The 26,373-nt window shown below is 36.5% G+C and overlaps 2 protein-coding genes across 3 annotated transcripts in view; both read right to left on the bottom strand.

The window, feature by feature from the left end:
* Positions 1-5,499, bottom strand: part of IL17REL (interleukin 17 receptor E like) — a 48,628-nt gene extending 43,129 nt beyond the window's left edge. The window contains exons 1-2 of the mRNA XM_066550171.1: positions 5,430-5,499; positions 1,716-1,818 (exon numbers count right to left, since the gene is read on the bottom strand). Coding sequence (XP_066406268.1) covers positions 1,716-1,817 — 102 coding nt within the window. The 5' untranslated portion in view covers position 1,818; positions 5,430-5,499. The remainder of the gene's footprint in view (positions 1-1,715; positions 1,819-5,429) is intronic.
* Positions 5,500-8,660: 3,161 nt separating this feature from the next.
* MLC1 (modulator of VRAC current 1) lies at positions 8,661-22,465 on the bottom strand. 2 transcript variants are annotated; one of them, XM_066550694.1, is made up of 12 exons: positions 22,342-22,465; positions 21,481-21,664; positions 19,280-19,369; positions 17,206-17,259; positions 16,956-17,057; positions 15,218-15,319; positions 14,266-14,337; positions 13,681-13,797; positions 12,902-12,958; positions 11,654-11,776; positions 10,397-10,564; positions 8,661-9,232 (listed from the first exon to the last, which is right to left on the bottom strand). In XM_066550694.1, the coding sequence occupies exons 2-12, from the start codon at positions 21,658-21,660 to the stop codon at positions 9,158-9,160; spliced, it is 1,140 nt and encodes a 379-aa protein (XP_066406791.1). In that variant the 5' UTR covers positions 21,661-21,664; positions 22,342-22,465; the 3' UTR covers positions 8,661-9,157. The 2 variants fall into 2 exon arrangements, with proteins under 2 accessions (XP_066406791.1, XP_066406793.1); XM_066550696.1 differs by lacking the exon at positions 17,206-17,259 and having other exon boundaries at positions 16,956-17,042.
* Positions 22,466-26,373: the final 3,908 nt, after the last annotated feature.

Below are 26,373 nucleotides of genomic sequence, written 5' to 3'. Positions count from 1 at the left end.
TTGCACTAGATTGAAAATGCTATGCTGGCAGTAATTTATCCTGATGAGATCATTGTTGTTCCCTCAGAGAAAACATTTTTGTCTTAAAAAGTCATTAATGCATTCAAGATTCTACTGAATACAACTAGCAAGAAACATCACCCACAGAACATGAACTGAATCCTGTCCCTAATATCACAAATGATTGATTGATTGATTCTGCTATACTGGAAACAATGTATTTCCCCTGTAAATAAGAAAAATAAAACACACCTTTCTCAGTTAATCAATCTTCAGTATTGGAAAAGTGTAAGACACACTCTTGAAGGTAGAGAAAGGGATCCAGTTTGCCAAACCTTAGGGCTATGTCTAGAGGCAATTAGTGAATCAGTCTTCATAACACACATACCTAAGGTTTGACAAAGGTACCCTTTAGGGTCCCCAGAGGTAAATCCTATCCCCTAGACTGAAACCCATCAAAAAAGCTTGATATTGATTTTTACATGCTGAGTCTGATAGTCCTACACTCTTTGGAGGAATAAATTAGAATGACAAATCATTTCTATTTTAAACTCTCATTGCAGCTGACCCAGGAGCATAAATTATTTAAAATACATGTGCATTTGCATTCATGAACATAAGTTCATAAAAATTCTTGAAAAGCATTTGGGTACATCTAGAGATTAATCTCTTATGGCTATATTTTATTATTCTAAAAACATCTAAGTAGAGACTACAGAACTTGAACACAGGAACATAAACTATAGTACATGAATATTTAAATATAGAGAGGGCTTTTTTTGCTCAATCTAGTATTTTATAAGGATCTTTATTCCTACTGTTTTTCTAGGATACATATATTAAATACAAAATAAATTACTTTAACATGAACTAACTGAATATCTGGGAGTCCCACCACATTTAAGCAATCGGTAGAATGGCTCACTGGTTGTCCTAAGTACTGAAATCTTCAAGCAGTTTATACAGACAGCCAAATTCTTTCATAATATCAACTTCACTTCTCTGTAGGTAGTACACAGTTATCATCCTCCACTAAGACTGAAAGTGAGATTGCTTATTATTTAATCCCCCCCTTTTTTTAAATTTATCTTTCAATGTACTCTATCTATGTTCACAATTTCAGAATGCCAAGAGCAGACTATCTCCATACTGCCCCTTTGCGGGGATATTTGGAATCGTACAAACCCAAAGCTACTAAAGGCGGTATGGTTCACATCCCTTTCATGCACATACAGAAGTCATTAAATTTAATACTGGTTACATTCAAACCACAAAATGAAGAACATGTTTTACTCTTTCTCATGCTTAATTCATTTATTCACAGCAAATTCAATGTTTCATATGTTCCTAACATAATTAGCAATTTCTGAAACCTCTCATTCCTCCCTCTCACATCTCTTTGGCACCACTGCTGTTGTAAAAGCTGACTCTGGAAAAGTAATGAATATTAACAAAATCTATTTTTTCAAATACAAAAGACAGATTTGAAACTAACAGCAGCAGTTGCAAACAGCATAAAGATGCATTTTCCTACCCTTTTCAGAGTAATTTTTGCCACTTTGGACACTTAATTCAGAATGACAGGAATATAAAGTGAATGTTCAGGACAGCTGAAACATTTTTCCCTTTTTGCTTTCTTGCTTTTCCTACAATTACTTTGGTAGCATATAACTACTATATTAATAGACAGCAAATTGGAACAAGTAAGAGATTACCTGAGAACATGAAAGTCCACATTCTTCAATCCTGGGAATAATCTGACAATCAGCATTCCAAAACAGAATTATTAGAAGAATCTGAACATAAGTACTTATCATCCTAAATTGAAAAAAAAAATACAAAAAGCAAAACCTCAGAAGAAACCTTCAACTCTGACAATTCTCCCTCTCGTGCCAAAACTTTAATATGAATTTTAGTCCCTCCCACAGCACCTCTGAGCTCCTCCCTCTAACACTTTCCAAAGACAGAAAGTTGCTAGTTCTGGGAAATATAAAGCATGCTCAACTCATTTCATATGTTCCAAACTGAAAAATAGGAAACAGTGATTTCTGACAATCACAGTAAAAGCCTCTTCCTTCTGGATTTTATCACATCAATATTAGATTAGTTTCAACAGATTTCTTTTCTGTAAATTCCATATATAAATGGGAATTTTGTTTCTAGAGAGATGTACCAGACAAATTCATGGGTATTCAAATGCATCTTATTTTTCTGGTTTTCTAGTGCCTTCAATGAGAAGAAAACCAGCTTTGCCAAGACGGGTGGTCTTGGAAGACTAGTTTCCTCTTTTTCATCAGCAGGAATGCCAGATTCTTTCATCCTAGAAATCTGAGCCTTTAAATTTTTTCCACTATTATCTAATTGTATTAATAGGAGCATCTTGTCCTATAGCCTATCTCCAGCTTTGGAAACATGCATGGTTTTTCAAAGCTCAACACCAGCAACTCTGAGAGCAGGGTGGGAGTGAGTCACAGTACCTCAATACCTGTTAGCATAACAGAATGCCCAGGAATGCCTCTCTGGGTGCTATGTTTCACAAAGTCCCATTACCCTTTGTAAGGAACAAGTATGTCAAAAACACACCCTCTGGTTGGTATGGAGACTACATGTGACATGCCTAAGGGGAACAGGGAGTTTTCCTCCACAGAGAGGGCTTGCTCACCACTGAGAGACATCTTTCAGTAGGACAGTGCCAGGGCCCAAGTACTCAGTGCTCTTACAAAACTGTTTACATCAGTTACAGTGGGGAATATACAGCTAACAGCTTCTGCTAGGATCTGGCTTTACATATAAAATACAATGTCTACTCAGCCAATGTATCTATTGTACTTGTATTTTAGATACCCCATGTGAGTCCAGTTTGCCAATTTTCCAAGAAGACTTTATTTTTTAAATAAGCAGCATAAATCACCATACTGAATAAAATGTAATTTAAGTGTTTTGGTTAAAAAACAACAACTAAATTTTGTCATCTTATAGAAGCTTGGACCTTAAGGAGTTAATGCATTCCTATGCCTCAAACACTGATGGCCACTCAAGCAGGCAAGTTAGAACAGGTGGTGGCTGGAAAGGGGGGCCCTGTGGAAGTAGGGCAGAATCTTTCTGGGGCCCACTTCCCTGTTCTGGTCCATGGTGACCACATAAAGCACAGAGGGGATGACAAGGAGTCAGGAGCTATTGAGAAAGAGTCAACCCAGAAGAGGTGGATTGAGACCACCTAAATACCCTCAAAGCCCCCTGGCCCATTACCAAATAGGTCCAGAAAAACTTTGACCATGGGCATCAATGAATCCTGACTACTCACAGGAGTGGGATGTGACATCTATGCACAAAAATACTCGAGATCAAAAATCTGCCCAGTCCACTCTCCTGTGCCTAAGAGGATCAGAGGATGCTTAGAAGAAATAAGAAAGTTAAATATCCTACTTCCATGGATTATTTTAACATGTATGCTGACAAGTGCCAATGACCTGCATCTTACAGATTTACTGAACCAAAAGCCACGTGCACATCAATGATTTTAATAGCTGCTTCTGGAACTTTCTTAAATGTATTTGTAAAACAACTCTTTGCATCTATTTATCCTTTCAGTTTTCAAATCTTCTTGGAGCCATGAATTGTACAATTAACCTATGTTTATTTTAAAACTGCTTCCAAATAGTTCCATTGGGTTCCCCCTTGTTGCTTTAAAAAATACAGAATATCCATTTTCATCTCACCTTTGCAAAATAGTCACAGCTTTTTACGATACCCTTTTGTAAGATGAGGGTCCTGCAGACAATATTAAGGAGTGAGCAGTTCAAGAATGTTTTCCTCTCTAGCAAATGCCATTTTGACTCTCCTTATACCTCCAGTTTCCACAGAAATTAACAGTGTGATTTGCCTTAAGAGATTTTATTCTCTCACTGTTTCTGGTATTTCTTAGGGCACCTCTGTCACATTCTGAATAAAGCTGATCAAAGCATAGATCTAACAATGTACTCTTTCTATGCAGGAACTGTGTTTCAGTCAAGAGAGTTTCTGTGTGGACTGAAGCTGTTATTAAGTTTATCAGGCAACAACTTTATTGTTATTTGTTTCATTTGAACCTTATTTTTTAAATCATGTCTAAACTAGCTACTTCACTGTTCCTGCATGATTTGTATCCTGGAATTACTGTGTTCATCCACTGTTTATATTACATCAGGTTTCAGAACCCCCGTTAAGATTCTCACTAAAAGCTGGGCAGTATAATTGACCCATGCCACATTTTTTTTGAAAACTATCAGTTATGTAGAAGCATTGATGCATTTGAAATTTACAGGGACAATATCTCTTAGGCTCTATGCTCAAATGGGACTCTAATTCTTGATCATAATTTTGAAAATTTTTTTCTAACAGATGTCATTTTATCCTTGTTAGTTACTGTACCTTACCTATATTTTAATCCACATTTGTCTTTAGTTTGACGCTTTCTTTACTTTATCCCTGAAGAAGGGATGATAGCAAAAGGTATTGTTCTGTTTCTACCAATGCTCCCTCCATCTTCAGAAAAAAGATCCTTTAAAAACCCTTAATAGGAAGGGCCTTCTTTTGCACTTTGGTAATAGAGATATTTTGCACCCTAGATATTTATTAAAGCACTGGTCAAGAACACAGAAAAGCCAGAATCTAAACATTTCAGTCCAAGAAGGTTTGGGTCCAAATCTTGCACATTTCAGGATGGTGCCTCGGTGGTTCAGGGTGTTTTTAATGAAATGCACATGTCAACCTTAGAGTACAGAGTGAAATCCAGTATTTTAGATTCCCCATTTTCTCTTGGGTCAAGTTTGATCTCTGGACCATCAGGTCATGTACCTTTTTCTTAATTAGTCAAGTATGCTTGGATACATACTTGGCCCCCTTCAAAAGAGAAAATCATTCCACCACTGGTCAAGTTTGTATGGGAAACGTTTGAAAATCAAAGTTAGGACAGATGTATCACCAGACATACCTAGGCAGCCAGAAATGGATTTTGTGACCTGATGTGTTGGAGTTTAAGCACAAAACTCCCAAGAGATTTCTGCTTTGGCTATATTACTTTTTGACTTTGTTAAATTAACATCAATGTCTATGCTGGAAGGCATGTTCCTGTCACATCCATGTTGGAGAAGTCCCAGGCTTCTGTGCAGCACAATAGCCACATTCACACTACATTTTGCAAGAGGATCCTGTGACATATCACTATGTTCTTCCCAGTTTCACTAACACAGGCACACATACAATACTATAACAGTCCCCTGGCTATTATTTTAACCCTGTGTGCAGTTGTATTGCCTGCTCCAAGCAACAGACATTGTGCCTCCAGACCACATACATCAACCATAGGACATTATAACTTGAACAGCTTCTTGTCATACTCTGGAGTGGAGTGGTGTGAGGTGCTACTATCATCACAACAAAATACTCACAAGGGATTCAGAGCTGCTTGGGAACTGCACTTTTCTGGAATTGTGCCTGTATCTCCTGTCCAGAGTGAGCCTGTGCAGCCAGGGCAGGTGAGCAGCAGGGGTACCAGCAGGGCACCTGTACCCCAGAGAGACACAAGACAGGCTGGTGAAACACAAGCTGCCCAGTGCTTCTGTACTCAACAAGTTACTGATTCACAGTCCAAGACAACCAGTACTCTTTTCATCTGTGTGATTCAAAGGGACCCTCACTCTCCTCACCCACCATCCCTTTCCTTCAAGAGTCACGAGCATTCAGCAATGACAGCAAACATAGGTAGCACCTTAGGTGCACTGCTTACACACCAGGCACAACCCACAGATGCTGAAGACTTTCTTTTCCTAAGATTAGAATCATACAATCATAAAGTGGTTTGGGCTAGAAGGGAATTTTAAAGATAATCTAGTTCCAAATTAGGTTGCTGAAAGTCCCGTGCATTATTAAAGAAATAAAGAATGTTTTTTTTATTATTTAAAAAATCATTTTAGACACCTCTGAAATTGTTAATAAAATTATTAAAGAAGAAAATTAAAATCTTGAGTGTTAAAAAAAATCTGCTTAGAAAAAAGTAAAAGAATAATAAAAAATTATTTTCATAACTCTCCAAAATTTTTTGTGGACAATCTATACTTTTATGAACTTCAAGCTCAGAGAAACTGGAATTATTAGCACATGTGGAGGGGTTGCAACTAAAAGTAAATCATTCATGCACCATGTGCACACAACTTATTTTTTTTCAGGAGATGCTTCAGTCTGCTTTTTTTCATCTTACCCAGTTAAATCTTTTCTTAATTTTAGCTATCTTTTTTAAGCTAGGAACCTAACTCCTGGTATAAGCTAAGCAGACAGCCGTGGCATTAATTCCAGTGATACCCAGCAAGGCAGGAAATGGCACATTTCCAAGGAGAAACCCTTCTAACATGGCACATAGACATTTTCTTCACCAGGCTGAGCTCAGAGAGGGATATGATTTTTGTCCTTTAACAGGTTTTCTAGCTTTGCTGTGGAAATAGATCGTCAACCAGCAGACCCTAATTAAAGCTTCAAGCTATCAAGATTTACTGTGTCAAACATCAATACAAAAAGTCCTTTAGTAAAGAAGGATGGGGGTGTTGGTTTGAGTTACAAAAACATTGACACACAGAGTGAGATTTACAGTGAAACTTTCTCTGCCTGAGAAATGCTTTTCATGTCAGCAGCCAGCCCTACATTAATTATAATTTTAAAAGCCTGCCTCTTACCTCCATGATTTTTCTTCTTGCAGGGTATGAGAAAATTCAGCCTCCAGAGAGGTATCCATGGTTGGGGCTCCTAGTTTACCAGGCATGCAGGGAGATTGTCCAGTCTCTGCTGTGCTGAACAGAGCAGGAAGGGAGCCATGGCCAGGCAGGGAGCCCTGGGATGTTCATCTTCACTGCAAAGCAGAATCTATGGCTGGCAGCTCTATTACAACCTCTTTTTTTATTCTCATCCCTTGTTAATCTAAGATGACTAAAAAACCTCAGATACACTCATATATCTTAAATATTTCTTATCTCAGGGTCAATTCAAATTTTAACTCAATCATCCTGTTAAGGCTATTTAGCTTTTCTCTCATTTTTTGATTAATGCTATTTTCTTCACGTTTTCACTATTTTCTTCTTTCTTATTAAAACACTGTAGCTCCTCAAGAGAAATGCAAACATCTCCTATTATATGTGCTTTGTTTCTTCATAGTCACTCCTGACAGAAAAAAATAAAAAAATTTTAAAAAAATCAGGAGCTGTTTAAAATGCTCTCACTCCTTAGAAGACAGCACCTCAAGCCATTTGAGTCAAAAGGAAGTCAAAGTGCCTTGGTCTGCTTTGTTTGTCTAAGCATTTTGTGGAAAGGAAATTCCATCAGCTGTGCAACTTCCTTTAATTTCTTTTCCCACCTAAATAATTTACAAAAGTAATATCTACTTATATCTAACCTGGATAACCAATGCCCATCTTCACTTGACAGAAAACATAGAGATAATTTATTAAAGATACAGATTCAGTTAAACTAAGTGTTTTACCTTATAACATAAAGCCAACCATCAAGGAAATGGTTAAGTTACATTCACACTATTCTACATCTTATTCTCTTTTTACTTTAAATGATTCATGAAGAACTTCTACACTCTACAGTCTTTTTCCAGTTTCATGCATGAGATTTAGGAAGTTAGATGCTTATTTTTAGGTAGAACTGTAACTATTTCTTTGCAACTTTCAAAAATATAGGGTACCATCAACCTAACTTTTCCTACTTTTAAAATTGGTAGGATTGTAGCAGATATACAATTAATTATCTGTTACATTGAGAGAATGGTCACACAAGTACCACCAGTACAGGCATGAAATTTTGCAATAATTAAGAAACAGCAGCTGCAGCCTGTGGTTGTTGTAGTAGTCTGGACCAAAAGCACACCCTATTATTTTTAGGGGGACAGGGAGGTTGCTGTATACACGCTCTTAAAAAGCACTGCTCTAAACTTGAAAGAGTAGCCTCTATGTATTTAAATCCAGAATAACTGTCAGCTTTCCCAAAATGAAAAGAAACATGTTCCTGTGCCTGAAAGGCTCCACACACTACACACCCTTCTCTCTTTCTTTCCCCTTCTCAAATGCAAAGAGCAAATCTTTGCAGCATGCTCTGAACAAACAAACTGAGTTATTTCACATTAAAAAAAGAATGAACTTCAAAGTCTATAACCTCTCAAAACCCAACAATAAAACAACAAAACCAGGAAAAAAATAACCTCACCACCTTGTCAGCAGCTATCACCCTGGTTACCCCAGAATTCCTATTAACTTGGAAATTCTAATAGAGTTCGAAATCTACCCAATTGTACCCATAGTTCAGCTACAAGAAAAGGCCATCTGTATGGGGGATGTCCCTTGTTTCAGGGCAGCTAAGTTGCATAGCTTTTAAAAATAGTTAGGAAAAGAAATAAATGAGAGGTAATATACCTAAAAATAAAAAATAATTAAAAAAATCTCTTTCAATATCAGTATTATCTTCTGTTATTTGGCCAGTTGCTTCTGTTTGTTGGATGTTTTAGTTTGGCTAGCAGCTCTTGTGTCCCAGCACTCAGAAAAAGCCTCTCCCCCGTTTAATAGTCCAGAAATTGAAGTTTAATGGGAAAGAATATTCTGTTGTCACCTCTCAGATTAGAATGTCAATCCACATTCTCGAGTTTCCACATAATAAAGACTTTTATTTATATAAAAGCAATAAGATGCAGAACACTTTACAACTCCTACAAAAGTGAAGTATAAGCAAAAACATCAATTATGACTTGTACTCATAACTTTACAAAAGCATTTATCAGTCACACTGACTGCATAACTGCAGTTACAACAATCTCTTGCAAATATATGAAGCCTACTACATATTGCAATATTTTACTTTGCCATCAGCATAAATCCATGTGACTCATTACCTTTTTCTAAAGGTATCTTCTAAATACTAGGCTACAGATACCAACAGAAAAGACAGATGTATTAAAAATATTATCAACAAATTTTAAAATTATTAGAAAGATACATCATTTACTGTGTTATTCCATGGCTCCTACTGCTGCAACTATAGTGCTGTTTAAAAATGTAAGTTTTTAAACCTTCATTCAAACAGTTGATTTATTTTATTGGATTGTGCTGTGTTGGCTGCATTTGTAGAATCCAAATTACTGAGCCATCTGCACCACAACTGCCTTCCAAGCTTTATCTTTGTCAAAATCCTTTAAGGTATTATTGGAAACCTAAAAGTAAACAAATTTAAGACAAATGCAATCATGAAAAAATGTTTTGATTAAAAACTGAAGTTCAAGCAAATAAATACCTGAGAAAATCTAGCAGAATGCAAATGTGAATAGGTACAGCCAGAGCTATTAAAATATTCTATACATTTGTAAATTGTATAGTTTTGTATATTATAGAGTTTATATTTAGGATATAAAATGAAATAGTGTAAATTGTATAATAATTGAAATATTTGGGTCTAAGAAACTTGGCCAAATTCCCATTTTAAACATGTAACTTAAGACATTTTTTCAAGATTTTTTCTAAAATATGACTGAAAGCCTTTGCACCTTCACCTTTAATCCCAAAGCCAGAAGCAGCCTCTCATGGTGCAAATGAAGCAAGATTTACCTACATACATGCAATCAAAGTAAGGTCTTGTCTAAAAACACAGACTTCTGAAAAGCCAAAGGGACTTGCAACTTCACCTATAACATTATTCATGTGTTTAAATACTAAAAAGTAAGCAAAAAAGTGTTGCTTTTGCAGAGAAAGTGCTCCTTTTAGCATTTAACTCACACCTAATTTCTCAGTGACTCACAAACCAGGAATACTTTTGTCAATAATCTCCAGCAGAGATCTGTTTAGCCATGCATGACCCATGCTCCAAGACATGACTTGCAGCAGTGGAAGTGCTGCTGTGCTTCATCTTTTATACAGAACCTAAGTCCCAGGACACAGATCCAGCAAATAAACAACCTACACCAAATAGCCTCAGCAGCCAGAAGGGACATAATTCCAAAGCTTCCACTTTCCATTAGCAGCTGTTTACTGACTTGACAGATTTCAGTCTCTGCTCCCAGCACTTTCTATCCAGTGCTAGACTGAATCCAGCACTCTCCTACTGCAGTAAGCATGAGTTACACTCTGAGAGTTTTTAAGGATATAGGGTCTAGCTCTGTACAGCAAAGGAAAGCCTAAGGGGTACAGTTCTGTGCCCCATGTCATGCCCAGTTATCATCTAACCAGGAAACTATTATCTCTTGATTACAAAATTAAGTTTCATAGAACAGCTTTTAATTGTGGTCTGAATTAAGATCAGAATTTAAGACCACAAAACATTACCCCAAAAAAGTATTTTAAAGTAGGTATTTTCAAATTTTCTAGTGGGTGTAAATACAAACCTCTGTTGTTCTGTATTCCTGTTTTTTAACCTGTGATGGTGTCCATGCTGAATCTTGTAGTTTCATTTTTGTCTTGTAATTCACACACTGTATTACAGTTCCAATAGTAAGGCATGCCTGAATTAGCAGCATCAACATCAGAAGCAACAGGAGTACATCATAGGATTGCTGAAAAGAGACATATGTTGTTAACTACCTGAATAAAACATTTGATAATGTTCCCATCGCTATACTTTAAAAATTCCTATCTAGACTTTTTAAATCAAATTATAATTTATGGTTTATTTCAGCATAAAGTTTCAACCAAAATTTTAGTGCCTGAGTTTGTTGAAAGTAGAAGAGATCTATAGCTTCTAAGAAAATGTTAATCTGTCAAATTATCTTTTCCTTTGGAAACAGAACAGAATTGAGAAAACTATCCTCTAAAATAGCAGAGTGAGAATGTAAGACATGCTCTGCAGGGTCACACCAACTGTCTAGACAGTGTAGTCATCTGTCTCCAACATGTGTGACAGGAGAAGCTACTTAAAGAGGGGATGTAAGCTGTCACCATTCCAGAGGTTCAACAACACTCCTCCAGAATAAGAACAGGATCACATACTCAGCAGTTTATTTTCCAGTCCCTGAGATATGAGTTTAACAAACATTTTCCCTCTTTTCTTCTAAAGTTACAAGACTACTTAATGACTAGTGGAGACTCTTAATGACATTGGTCTAATGCCCCGAAGTGGTTCTTTGAACAACATCCGGGACTGGCAACACACTTTGCCAGTAGAGCACAAGAAAGCTCTTCAGCAATGCACAGGTAACATTTCATACTGAAAGGCTTTAAACTTTGCAAACTTTTTCTTCTCTGTCCAAATCCATACTTTTAATAAATCCAGGTATAAGCTTACAATCCCAACGACTGGTAAGCATCCTAAGAAACAGAAAAATGTACTCTTCAAGGACACCTCGAATCTTTAATTTAAATACTACAAACTATAAAAGTCTCAAGGACTCTAGCATGCTATATATTATTTTACGGTGTCTTTAGAATAAAATCCTATATTTTTAAAACTACAATTTCAGGGTGCCAATAGATGCAACATACTTTCAATTATATAATAAATCAAACAAGAGTTTTTAAATAATTTCTATAACATTTTATTCAATCTTTATAATGCAGTACCTTGTCTTCATATATTCCCTAATTTGCTACTGCCTTGCTATTGTAACATATAGAAGTTTATTTTTCAATTGCATAAAAACACATACTTTAACAGCAGGTGGATAACTTTTAAAGATGTCAACAACTTGCATGATACTGAAGGATAAATATGCAGAAGCAGTGAACAACAAAGGAGAGGTAACACTGCTAATGGCAATCAGGACCTCAACCTAAAAGATAAGATAATAAATGTTAAATAATAATCTAAAAAATTAACTCTGGTTTGCGAGCTATGTCTCCTTGAAGCAACATAACAGAAGCGTGTAAAACTGTGTAAGATTATACATAAAACACAAATACTAAGAGCTATCCACATTTCATGAAGACACAGAAGCAAGCTTTGTATAACCTAAGTTTCCTAGCCAAAACACTGCTGGCTTGTAATTCGTATTTCATTCAATACAGATGATGACATTTTTGTTTTATTTTACAAGTGCCGTCCATATGCACATAGAGGAAGTAACACCCCATCTGGAGAGCCAGTATAAAAGCCACCATTTATTCTTCAATTTATATGAAGTAATGAGAATTAAAAACAAATATTGCAGACTTGCAACATAAAATATCTTATGCAAATAAATTTGAGTGTCCTGAGGCAAATTTACTGCCATACAACAGCAGCTGAGTTTCACTCAAATATCACCCCTACAGGATTATATTCTGACTTCAGTTGTGGTTATGCCTCATTACTCACTTAAATATGGTCACATGACTATTAATTACAACAGATATTTTAAGGAGCCTTAACTACACATCTAGAACATTCAAGGAATAAATGCACTCTACTGAACATTATTACTTCTTGCTGCTAATTTTGCTAATCACAAAGATGAAGAATTTGTTTAAAATAGGTTCTAGGTCCAGCACAGCCTGCACACCTAATTTTCTTCTTTCAGAAACCACAACTGATAATGAAAGAAAAAGGGAACCTCCTCTCAGGAGCTTGAAAGCAGTTCTTGGCATACCATATGAGGTATGTCATTTTTCTATGGTAGTATCTTTTCCCAAGGAATCACTACAAAATATCAAAAAAAAAAAAAAAACCAGAACAAAACAAACAACAAAAAAACCCTAAACAACCAACCAAACTCTTCAAATTCTTTTCTAGAACTGATGAAATGAGGCCTCCAAAGGAGCTACCGGAGTTCTTTTAAGGAATACCAGCTAACACTCCTGCTACATATTTGTCACATTTTATAGAAGCAGCTAAAAACAAGCCAGCAAACTTAGTGCTCACTATCAGGCAGAGTTTCTTAGCATTATTCCACTCTAATTAAAGAATTTTACTCACTTACCAGACATTTACTTGGATATTCAGCAGCTACATGACTTGCAATAGCACTTGGAAAGCACTAAACAAAAGAGTGTAACAAAGTAAGTATTTATTGACTTGAAAATTACAAAAATTATAATTGAGTTACAGTAAATAATTCCCAGTATTCACAGCTTTTTTCTTTTGTGAATTTTGAATGCTGAAAAGCTTGTTTATGAACTTTTTCTACTTCATGCAAAGGGATTTTACAGACACATATATAAACCTAGTGGCCATTGTCTTCTTTCTCAAATCCTTCATGGCGAGCAGGGTCGCACAATATCCTTTATGAATCCACTGCTCCTGGGTACAGGCTGTTATTAGAGATAAGGGTTACCAATCACAGTCTCAGACTTTTAAAACAGGTTAAACTGTTAAACTGAGAGGTTAAATAAGATGTTCTAAGGATTCTACCATGCTAAACCTAAACTCAACATTTTCTTTTGCAACCTAAAATATTCTACAACCTATGACTTTTTTTGACAGATCACCTCACTTCTAATACCCTTGTTTTAATACTCATTTCCATTTTACTGAATTGAGAACTGAGAATGTATCAGAACTGAAGTATTGCAAACCAAAACAGATCAAAAATATTGCATAAATATATTAAGTATATTGAAGTTTTAATTAATTTGCTAAGCAGCAATTCCCAAACAGTATAAGAGCCAAATAAATACTCCAGCGGGAGGAGAAAAGTGAAAAAAAAAATTTAATAAAATACACTGTTTTAAAAGAGTAGTTTCTATTTGCACTACTTACAGCAACTAAGATCCAAAAGAATGTTACTGAGAGGTATGGACCTGAGACTAGAACATCCATATTCAAAGCAATTATTCCACCAAATACTGATGAAATTCCAATAATCACCTCAATTACCTAAAACAAATAAGAGCACACAAATTATTAATAACATATTTGAACACGAAATTTCCTACTTGTGTATAGAAAGGACCTCAGGAGAAAGAATAAAATGCATTTATGCTACTAGCTAGGCATAAAGTCTATGTTCTCCATATCTAAACTATGGCAAAACACTAGCTAGCTTAAGTGAAAACAAGATCAGCTTCATTATACATATTTATGCTTTCATTTATTAGCTCTCCCAAACAATAGTTCAGTTTACACTATTTATCCTTAAGTCATTAGATAGTCTCCTTCCCATAATAAAGAGCAGTTGTGATTTATCTTGCAATCTTCTAAAAGGAAGTATTTTACTATATATCTCTTATTTTGTCTTTATTCTTTCGATTCTTGGCTACAGTGATCTCTTCCTGTCTTTAAAAAACTTTAGCACTTACAAAGGTGAAATAATAAATTGATTCAATGAAACAGTGCTTTTCTTACTGAGTATGACTTCAGAATTCGAGCAGGAAAGCTGACATTGCTCAAAACAATGGCACTGTCGTGTGCAGCATTCTAGAGGGGAATAAAAAAAATCATTATAAAAAAGTATACAAAGCAATACATTTCTTTCTAGAATCTTATACAACCTCTTACAGGTCCTAACAGTGGTATGTAATGTCTGGTTGGCCCAGAAGAGGTGACAGTGACACATCACGGTGTTCTCCAGGGTCAGACAACAGCAATTACATGAAAACCCAATTACTTAGTACCAGATTAGCTGTTCAACAGCCACCATTCAATAATGAAATATTTTCATCTTGTCTTCCTTTTCCACCTTCAAAGAATATACTTTTCTCCTGAGCCTTCAGGTTTTACAGATGTGGATCAGCAGGAGACAAAGGAGGACAGGGCACTACACAACTTTATTAACCAGTATTTCCAATGGCATATCATGGTTGCTTCATTCTAAAAGAAATACTGTTGTAGAAAAATGAGGGTGGGGTTTGGGAAATCACTAGTGAATAAAGAAACTTTTATCAGTAGCCCCAAATCCTGAAGCCAAGAGTTGTGCAGATACCACCAAACTGGCATACAAGACAAATACTTTCTCTACATCAGGCTTCAAAAAGGTTTTGTTTGCATATGTGCAAGTTATAGTACCCTAATCTTTCAAATTTCAAGTTTCATTCTACAAAACAGAAATAAAAAATTTGCCATGCCCATTCATGAGATATTCAAAGAACTGTGCTGTATAATTTTCAACAGGTAATTTAGCAGAGGGGCCATTGCACTTTTAAAAGATAAAAGAAGAAATAACTGTTTAGTACACTACTTTTATTTATATTTATTTAGCATGCAAAGTTATATACTGGTGTTGCCAATAAATTTTCAGCATATGTAATACGGGAAAATGGAGAATTTTTTACCATGCACAATCCTTAAGAGTACCTACTTTCTTTCTTGCACAGCAGTCTTCAGTAGACCTAGCTGAAATGATCACAGTAGTTGCCATGAAGATTTCCAGCAGAATAAGTAGAATCAAGTTGAAATTTATCTGTCAGTAAAATCCCAGACATAAATGAGTTATGTCTTCCAAATTAAAAATAAAGGAAGGGGCTGAGTCTAGCATGATTAGGCAGGTTGTCTAGTTTCTGTCAGATTTAGACACATCTACTGATTACATACTTTGTTATCTATTTTCTTGTCTCTTGACAAACTTCAAGAACATAATACTCAGAATGCCTAACCTAAGAAAGAAACATTTAGTTCATTTATGCAAATATTCTGCCTGAAGATTTTATTGCTGTCCTCCAGAAGAGGAGTTTATGATAAGGGAGTGTTTGCTGGGTACGTCTGCTTTTTGCAGGTCCTTCTATGTGAACCCAGAACACTGCAGCAACTAATGGAACATTCTCAGGGGAAGGAGGGCCACAGGTCACAACTCCTAGGTGGCAATCCCAAACTGTGTGCTACCATATTGGACACTGAATGAAAACACAAACCAAAGAACTGCACCAAGGATCCCAGTTCTGTGCCCTGCTCAGTGCTGGCAAAGCATTCACAAACACTCTTCATGGGTTCACAATGCTTGCAGACTACATTGCAAAAACATGGATGCTGCCATTGCTCATATTCAAGAGACAAATAAGTGAATGCAATACTTAATGTTGCTTTTTTGTTCCTTATTATTCTCATGAAAAGAGGTAGACACCTACACTGCATGGACTGAATCATTTCCTAGAGGCACACAAGTTAGGAAGAATTGATCACCCTATCTTGTCGACAAAAGCACCATGTTTTTTCCATCAGCAGCCCAAAAAAACATCTGGTAGTCAGTCAGACCTTTGGGGCAAAGTACCAAAAGTCTAGGAAGAACTGACACTATTCCAAACCTATAAAATTACAGCAAACCATTGTTCAACAACTTAGAACAGAATTATGTTGTTTCCTCATGTCAGACCTGCTTTGTTGATGATGAAATCTCCATCTTTCTCTGACATCTTGCAGCACATGTTTTTTGAAAAATGTAGTAAGTGGTAGATTTAGGAGGCTTTTTTGGATGCTGAAATTCACTTTTGCTTAGGAAATGATAATTGAAACTATGTGTTTTGCTGTACCCAACAGACTGTACAGTTGTACTAACTCTGCAAACAGTGATAAATGTCATTGAGAAACTTCTAGAAAATGTGCTACAATGAAGAATACAGGACTTGTTAGGCAAAAGAAGTGCAAATGTGTGGCCTGCAGAACAACTTAATCCAGATTTAAAATTCCCATGATTTAGACATGTCTTGACACAGCACTAATACTGATATGAGCTGGCAAGGCCACATGTCACACTTGGCAGTGCAGTGCCAAGTAGATGCACAAGTTTGACTCCAGACGCACTGTAACTAAACTGATGGACTATCTCTCTCAATTAGTCCTAGGTACATGAAGTAAATAACAAAAATTGAAAAAGTAAGGGTAAATAAATTAGATTCTTGTGAATATTATTGCAGGTAACTAACACTGGGAAAAGAGAAATGCAAGGTTACTGCTGTATGATCTCTCCTCACAGACCAAGCAGGAATAGTGGGATATTGGCAGCAAAGTAATGACATGTGATCTCCAGGCATGTAATGTCCTCCCCACCTTGTTTTTTAACAATGATAAATGTATCACAATTAGTAATTGTTTTAGTAACTTACATTTATAGCTGATGGATTGAGGACAAGTTTGCATCCAAACCAAACTAAACACGTCGTTGTAACAGCAAATGTAGAGACAAAGAGAATCTGAAAATTTGGTATCTGAAAAACAGTTTCAGAATGGGGTTTTTCTCTTATTTTAAACACGGGGGAATATGAACACACATACAGATATATAGAGATAGATTATACAGATAGATATAGATATATAGAGAGATACACAAAATTGACAATAAAGTTTCATACTTACCACATTAATTTTATTCCTTGCTATAGCAAAGCTCACAACTGCTGAAGGAATACACTGGGAAAATTAAAAAAAAAGACTAGTGGGATCTTCTGCACAATGAATTTTATATATACTTCTATAGATGTATTTTATGTGTCTGAATTCATATTCAGTACACTTAGACAAACAGAAGATCAGAAACTCTGAAGAAAAAGTTTCATTTGACTGAAGTCATTAATCACAGTCAGTGTCTGAGAATTACAAGAAGTTTAAATATACCTTCCATATCCCTTAGTTTTGACTAACTACCCAGCATAAAGTGATGAGTAAAAGAAAGAAAGTCTTTCATGAGGTATTTCATGCCTTCATTAGTTTAAATTAACTCTAGAAGGCCTGAGACCCTTGAGCAGGAGAAAACAGTGCTACTCCCAGACTGGGCCTGCACATTCTTTAGGCAGACATCATCCTCAATGAGTAAGCTAAAATTTGCCCAATCTCAAAACAGTTCTGAAGAACCTTGTGAAAATCTGCTGAGTCAAGACAAACTTGGAGAATTGTGCCTGGGATGTCCTTTTGGCCTCACTGGGAACTATGTTTCCCTACTTGAGGACACAGATAAATGGAAAAGTCACGCACAAATAAAAAGTCTCACAAAGTAATTTCTCTATCCCTTCGCTGTTCCCCACCACAACAGACATAGCTCCATTACAGATCCAACTCAATTTTACACAAATACCTATTAAAATTATAATAAAAGTGTTCTCATGTTAAATAATGAATCATGCAATAAATGCCACATTTCTAATTCTCTTCCCACACACCTGAACTCTAATGGCTTAACAATGGAACACTATAAAGAGAATAATACTGATATGTAAAATTCTTGGCAGCACTTCCTCAACACCTAAATGACCTTTACTGAACATAATTAAAACATTCTTCTATGTCCTGGATACACAGGAGTTCCTAGAACACTACAGGACTATGTTTAGGCAACTTAATTCAAGTACTAGTCCAGATGGTGACAGTCCAGAGAGCAACTCAGCTTCGGGCTAAACGGGACACTTGGTGGCCAGCTGGCTCCACATCTCTCTAGGCTCTTCCAACTGCACCAACATCACCATCTGCAGCAGGAGCTCCAACACCTTCCTCACATACAGACACCAAACATGCACACCTTCAAGCCCAATGTGAAAACCTGCTGCAGCCAAAGATCTACCAGGTCTTTGGAAATTTTCAAACATGAAGTTCAAAGAGTCAAGGTTTGGGCAGAGAAAGAGACATCTCAGTAACTAAACCAATGTTGCAGAGAATAAGGTATCTGTGAGGATACTGACTTAAACTCCTCCAACTTTAACACCTTTAGTGGAAGCCCAAGTGATAACTCATTCACTGAGCAACTCCTGGGACTTGTTTGTCTCAAGTAATCTTGGACCTAACTTAAAAACAAATATAAAAGTCAAGTTGAGAAAATAACAATGACAGAATGTTGCCATAAACAAAGCAAGTACATGAGACTTATTAATATCTAAAGCTCAAACTAAGTACATATAATACAGTAAACATGTATATGCACCCCTCAAAGTACAGAAAAAAATATTGCACTCTGGAAAATGTCAGCCATCTTTAATGCATATTATTTTACTTTAATGTATTATTTTACTAATAAAATAATATTCAAGAGAATTTTAGTCTGCGTCGCTACATGGATATTATGGCAAAATAAACTGAAAAATTAACACTTCACGATATAATATGAAATACATTTCAATAGCCTATAGCCAGAAAACTTTCCAAATACATAGCAACAAAATTTTTCTTAAAATCAAGCACAGAAAAACTGCTCAGCAGATTAATCTTGCATGCCAGTGGTGAGCTGATCAACAAAAATGGTAGCACAAACTCAGTTGTCTTTATGACAACAGTTATTCCTTTAACCATGCAACAAAAATCCATTTAATGAACTGTTAAATATAATTAAATCTTCCATGAAGAAAAGCAGTAGAAAAAGAAAGAATAAGACATAAAACCACAAAAATTATTTACTATTGCATTTGCTGTCAAACAGCCACAGCAAATAATTAAGAATGCTTACTGAACCTGCTGCACAACGTAAATAATCCATTTCAGATGGAAAAATATTTCCCAGATATAGTGAAAATCCAGAAGTAATAAGGAGGCAAGTCTGCAATGCAACAAATAAAATAAATTTATATAAATAAAACTGTTTAAGAAAGAAAACTAGTCAGACATAAATCAGTAATCAACCCCTTTCAAACTGAGCTACTTTTAAGAATGCAGTTTTTGTGTGAATAAATTTGAAGAAAAATATCAAAATATGCTGACTTCTGAAGATATTTTGCTGGTTACCAAGACCTAATAATGAACAATGTTCATGTTTAAATCAAGAATTTTGTCCTGACCTGGCAAATACCTCAGTATAAGTCAAAAGGTAACTGCAATGTTTAGTGGTAAAAATGTTTCAGAAACCTCAGCTATGTCTCTACTTTGCATTCCCTGCTTGAGTCCACCAACATTCATTATGCATATGGGCAGCTGAGCAACTGCCAACTAGAAGACAGCAGTAAAAATAGTATTGGGATACATTAATGAAGTTTCTTCCACTATATTCCTACATCCCTGCAAATTCTCCTCCTGCCTTCATTCAGTGGCACATCCAAAAATGTTCAACTGCTCCTCTTACCTTAAAAAGTTTATTTCATAACTACCACAGTTACACACTCTGCAATAAGCCAGTAGTGTCTTCTACTAACATTATTTTGGTTTTCCTTGTCATTCCTCTGAGTAGGCATTTCTTTGAAGGAGCTGGGAAAGGTAAGAGACAGAACTGCTCTTTTGTTTTATTTGGTTATTTTTTTCATGTTAGAAAATTATTGGGGGTATTTAAAGAGTCCTTGTCAAAAAAAGACAGAAAATAAGGAAAGCGTATGTGCATGTATAAACACACACAGAGAATTTTGGCAAACTGTAAGAACAATCTATGGAACCACGAGTTGAAATTGTGCTTGATGCTCATCAAATTGTTTCTGCACCAAACCAGCCCATCAGCCACTTTGATGTCACTGTACAGTTGGCAACTGCTCCCTGAAGTAGATGGTTCTGTTCACTGTGACTTACATTGCTCAGCATGCAGACTTTCTCTTCTGGACACTGTCTTTCAGAAGGGTTGATAGAGACTAAACACTTGGAAGAAAAATCTAATTGGAACTTAATCTAAGAGTTTATTAATAAAATTGCATTTTCATTTTTCCATGAAATTCATTCTTCTTGATAATATGACTTCAGCAAATGATCATTAAATCTTATTATCTCCAAAAATTTACAACTATTCAGTAAATTACAGACAGTTGTTCTTTTGGACAATTAAGTGTGAGAAAATTTAATGCAAATAAAGCCAGCACTTCTTTTGCTCTCTTTTCATGTGACAGTACATCTGAAAGGAAATCCAAGCCTTGCAGTTTGTCAGAAAAGAAAAAATGCTCAGCTGTTTCCACAAAAATAAGGCAATATTTTTATTCACTGTGCATAAACAAGCAATTACCATATTAACAGTGGGACAATCTTAGTTCTTAATAAAAAGTACGCTTCAAAACACACAAGCTGACAGAAAAAGAAAAGATCAAATTCTAATTGCTATAATGAAGTTTAATTAACTTGGCTCAGAACATGGAGAAACATATGATGTACATGCAAGATGAGTATCCTGTCATTCTAGCAGTGAACACAAAAATTCAAATCACTGTGTTGTTTCTGTAAGGAGCACAAGTATATACCTCACTACATTAATGATTATACCAAATAATTATGTGGCTATTGAACCCTGATAGATTAATGTGGCAATCAATACCACATATCTTTTTAATGCCAAAATGGTATCATGGCAGCCAGAGTACATTCAATAGATAAAAGTATTTTTAAAAGAATACATATGGTCTTCATACTTTATATATTCTACCAAAAGGCACTGCTTATAGATACACATGGGCTGATATTTACCACTACCAAACTTGTTCTCTACTTATATGGTTAATATCAATGATAAAAATAAGCCTTCATACACCACCTCTGATTAGTAAAAAAATAGTCAAAGAATACCAGCAGTCTACATTCCAAATTTGCTAAATATGTTTCTATTATTACAAAGATTTCTTTTCAATACTATCAGTGATGAAATTCTTAGTCTTCAAATGATGTCAAACAGAACAGAGCACTAGGCACTAAGAACTGGGCACTAAGGCCTGTATTTTTAAATTTGCTATAATTTAAAGTACTTACTCCCATCAGCAAAGAAAATATCCATGTTTTGTAACTAAAGCAAGGATGCAGCCTCTTTGACAGCTGAAGGTCACTGGATTTGATATCTGGTATATAATTTCCATTCTCTTGTTTTCCCCGCTCCAAAGTTGGCATCCTGTCATAGCTAAATTCTTCTCTGTAACCTTCTTCCCTGGTCATAACACTTCACAAAGGCAATTAAATAATAATAATGCAAGTTACAAAGAAAGAGAAAAAATGTAATTTAGATCCTTCACATACCAAAATCAGTGCTCAACTAGTTTTTTTTGTATTCAGGACAAAATATATAAACACAATGTTTAGCTACTGGATGTATTTACATCTCAAAATATGTGAACTTTCTAACAACTTACTTCCACACCTTAACTAAATTTCATCCTACAGCCACAGTTCATAATGACATAGTAAAAGTACCAACATATTTAAAGTTTGTGTATCTATGATATGCCAGTAAATTATTATTTCAAGATCTAAGAACCAGTTTTAGAGGTGTTTAGTTAGTGCATACCTCTATAAACAAAGCTTTTTTTTCTTTTTCAACTCTAGGACAGCAAAGAAAATCAAACAGGTTTCAATATAAATTCCATTTGTTTTCAACACTTTTTATCGGCTATCTAAAATGGCAGACTTCCCTATGAGACCCATGAACACACATACCCACAATAACTCAGCTACAGCAAACTGTTTCTAATTTACCCAGTATCAACCATTTCTCTTGTTCACTTCATCCTTTTTTGTTCACCTCACTGCTTCCCAACCTCTTAAAATACCATGAGGAGCATCTTATATTAGAATTAAGTTACTGTAGATTTTTCAACAGTTAAAAACCTTGGTGCTTACCTTCCACTGAAAAGTGAACTGTCAGTTTCAAACAGCCCTGTGAACACAGCTGCCTGTACACTTTGTGATATTCTCACCGTTCAGTGAGTCATGCCGGCTTTGAAAAGTTCTCCCTTACACTTTGGCTTTCAACAACATCTATTCAGATATGGAACAAAAGCACAGCAAGAACTTCAGTTAAGCCAGGGAACAGGAAAATGCCTCCTGAATTTTAATTAAGAGAACACACTAGAAAATGACTGTACTACATCTCGTAGGGCTGCCTCCAAATCAGACCAACAAATTAAAAGTTTCATGTCCCTCTTTTATTTGAGTACTACCCCTTACTTAGCATCTTAAATAAAAGTTTCCTCACTTTTCCACTTTTGGCTATCATAATACCCAGTCATCACAATATCTAACAATTGAGCTCTTGTTTCAAAAGAGCAAAATGCACTTACAATGCAATATTCTCCTAGAAAAAAAAACTACAGATAAAAGTTCAAGTATTACAGTATCTCAACAACATTGGAAGCTCAAAATTTAGAGGTTATAAATCTATCAAGATTATTATTTTCACTGCAGGACACTTGTCTGTCTTTTTCCACTAAGCCCAGTTTTCTGGAGTGCTCAGACAAAGCTGGCACATTTCAATCGTGCCATCATTCGCACTTACAGAGCACCCAGATGACTAAACACCATATTTTCAGCCCAGCAGGCAGCACTGACATGCAATGGCCAGCGTACATTGGACCCAGTCCTCCTGCTTATTAAGCAATGAAAAGGGGGAAAAAAAGGACGTTTTTATCTTGAAGATGTTGGCACCTTGACAGCTACAGCAATGACAGGGTCTTTTGTCTAAACTTTAAACACTCTTGTAACCAAGACACAATTAAATCTTCAGTATTCTGAAGGGCATCACCTTCAAAGTATGCTAGAAAAACTTCTGAACAGCACAACTTCTCAGTTTGTACAGACTGTAGATTTCCTTTTTTCATAATGTCAGCCAATACTGAAAGAATATTAAAATGTTACAGTTGTTTTAATAGATTTAAACAAGGGAATTAGTACACCATACACAGCAATAGACACATCTGTAAACTGTGCTAGAAAAGAGGGGGGAAAAAGATTGCACAGTCAAGCAGAACTTTCTGAAGTAATTAAGCCCTACTGTTCCTCTGCTCATGGAAGAAACACTGCACAACTATTTCCATTATCTGTAACTTTCCAAAGACCATGGTTTAATGGAAAATGTGCATTGCTTATCTGACAGCTTTTTCAGTGAACACTAGGAACTGATTGACACAAATTACCATAGACACAAACCACAATCATATTTTAACCCTTTTGACCAGTTTAGGGAGAAGGTTTGTGGGTTGTTTTTTTGTTGTTGTTTTGTTTATTTTTTACACAAAATCAGTGAGATAGTCAGGTATTTACTTGATCTAATCTCTTTGAATAAAAAGAATTTTTAAAGTCCTGCACCACTGACCAGAGCAGGGTTCAAACCCTAGAACAACTTGTTCACAGTTCCAAGTGTTTCAGGCAGTATTGTTCCTGAAAGTTCCCTCTCTCAAGCATGGTTATACAGTGTTTTCTCAGGTTATTGTGAAATTCCTCCTACCCCCTTTCCTGTGTACTTCTCAGTACTTCCCATTTCCCTTTTGCACAGAAGTTCATTGCATAATTAATGCATCCTCTGCACTTGGCATCAGCATGAGCAAAGAACACTTAAATTTCAAAGTTCAGTTTCTACTCTAAAAATTTTCTGGGGCCTTTATTTTAGGTTCCCTTCATCTCATGTTCCTGATTCCAGAAAAAGTCTCTTTTTTGTGCAAGATCAGAACCCAAGTCGTTGACTAAGACCTTCTAATGCTAGATAAGGTACAAATGTGATGTACAAAGAGATTCCTCCTTATTCTAAAGAATGTATAGGGAATGTTCCATAAAGGCTGCAGCAAGTATAAAATTTCAAACACAACAAGAGAAGCTTCTGAAAAGGATTTACAAGTTAAGTGTTTTGATTTTAAGTTAGGCCAAAAGATGCCAAGGGATGACAATTAAATCAAATCATGAGCAGCTATGAATAACTACATACTTCCACCACAGGACTGACCACTGAATAAGTCAGTGTGCCTGAAGCAGCTATAGCAGATACTTGGTCATTTGCCACAGGCTGTGTGCAATGCAAGCATCACCCACAGTAATGACAAAAGATAAAAAAACAGATTACCAGTTATAACTCAAGTGCCAAGGGATAGTGTGACAAAAAGGTACATAAACTTGTCAGAGTCCTACTTTTGCTATCAAGGACTAAGGAAAAAGCATTCTGTCCCAGGCCATGTTCCTTAGCCCTGAAGGAAGATTCACACACACATTCCAAAATCTAAATGAAAACCACACCTGAAGCTCTGGTGAAGTTTACATTTAGCATCTGACCAACTCTTCCATTTTCTGAGGAGTTAATAGCTGCACTACACTTGTGTTTTTTCACACAATATTTAATTATGATATTTTAGCTCATTACCTGTATTCCTTGTTGAGTATTTTGACCTCTTTTAAAACCAGCTCTTTGGCCTATTTTGTTTCTCTGAAGCTGACTCTTCAGTCCAGTCACATCTTGGGGCACGTACTGAACCAAGATCAAAATGTAGACGAAATAGCTTCAAATTGATGCCTCGCTCCCCTAGAATAACATTTGCTCTCCCAGCATAATACTTTGGATTTAGTCCTTCATGTAAACCATCATCTTTTCCAGAAACACAATCTCTTCAGCCACCACACTTATGCCAGCTAACAGTCCCCTGTCAGCACTCCCACTGGAAACTCAGTGAAAGAAAACAGTAGTTAAAATTCTTTAAATCAATGTATCCAAAAGAGGCCAACGCTCTCTCAGCACTTTTCTAAAAACAGCACTGGCTACAGACACGCACGTTTCTCCTTCCAATGGCATCATCTCAGTTACTTCAGAATGAGACACTGGAACCTGTGTGCAGTTACTGGCAACCAGAACTTATTCTGCTCTAGGAACTGCACAGAACTCTGTAACAGTGTTAAACCATCTGAAATGCATTCCTAGCCCTTCTTTTCCTAAATAACGCTGAGTGAACCATACAGCCAGAAACTAAAAAGTTGCCAAAAACAACTGCTGCTTTAGTCACACAACTTAGGCAGTGTATTTTGTGATTTCTACAAAAAATTACACACTGCTCTCCTCAACCTCCTGAAAGCATCTCCTGGAACAGCTTTATATGGCAGTTCCTATTTAAAATACTGGGATGCCAAGTATCAACTCAAAAAACTTTGCTTTGTGAAACAGCATTTGTTGAACAAAATGCAAAGAGGTCTTACACAAGATATCTGAACTGCACTGTGTGAAGAGAACTGGTAAAAAATACAGAGATAGTAACTACAAGGATAGCAAGCACAGAACTACAGAGACAGTAACTCTCTAGAACTACAGAGATAGTAAACAAGTCAGTGAAATCCTATTTCCTCAAGCACTACAGCAGCTCCTTTATCAATGATATTAAGTCGAAAGCACCTTCTTTTCCTGTTAGGCAAGTTTACCATGTTCTAGAGTTCATCCTATCATTTTGAAACTGGCTGCTACTGGGAGCCTCACAAACCACCAATGTGCCACGTGCATACTCTTCCAAGCCCAGTGTTTCAGCACACTGGAGGGACTCCGTGCCCGGTGTATTCCCAGAGCCACGGAGAGCTCTCACCCCAGGGGAGGTCACAGCCGGGCCGTGGGTTCTCCCTGGTTCGGGCGTCCCATCGCACGAACGCTGTCATACACTACGAACACAATTTCAGAAGCACCACCAGCAAGCAACAAGCTGCACACACTCCCTTCCTTTAAGCTCTTCCGTGGTAGCCTCGTGCGACTCCACCTTTCCCGTGCCCTCAAGCGCCGCCGGCTGATCCCCTGCAGAGGGCAGCCCCGCGCCCTGAAGGCCCGTCCCGGCGCCGCGGCCGCCCCTGCGCGGGCCCGCGGGCGCCCCCGAGGCGCGTGGCGCTGCCGCGTGACCCGGAGCGAGCAGCGCCATT

This window comes from Molothrus aeneus, chromosome 5 (assembly GCF_037042795.1).
Source record: "Molothrus aeneus isolate 106 chromosome 5, BPBGC_Maene_1.0, whole genome shotgun sequence".
Lineage (NCBI taxonomy): Eukaryota > Metazoa > Chordata > Aves > Passeriformes > Icteridae > Molothrus > Molothrus aeneus.
The sequence above is the reverse complement of the archived record's forward strand: the minus strand, read 5'-3'. Positions and strand labels throughout refer to the sequence as shown.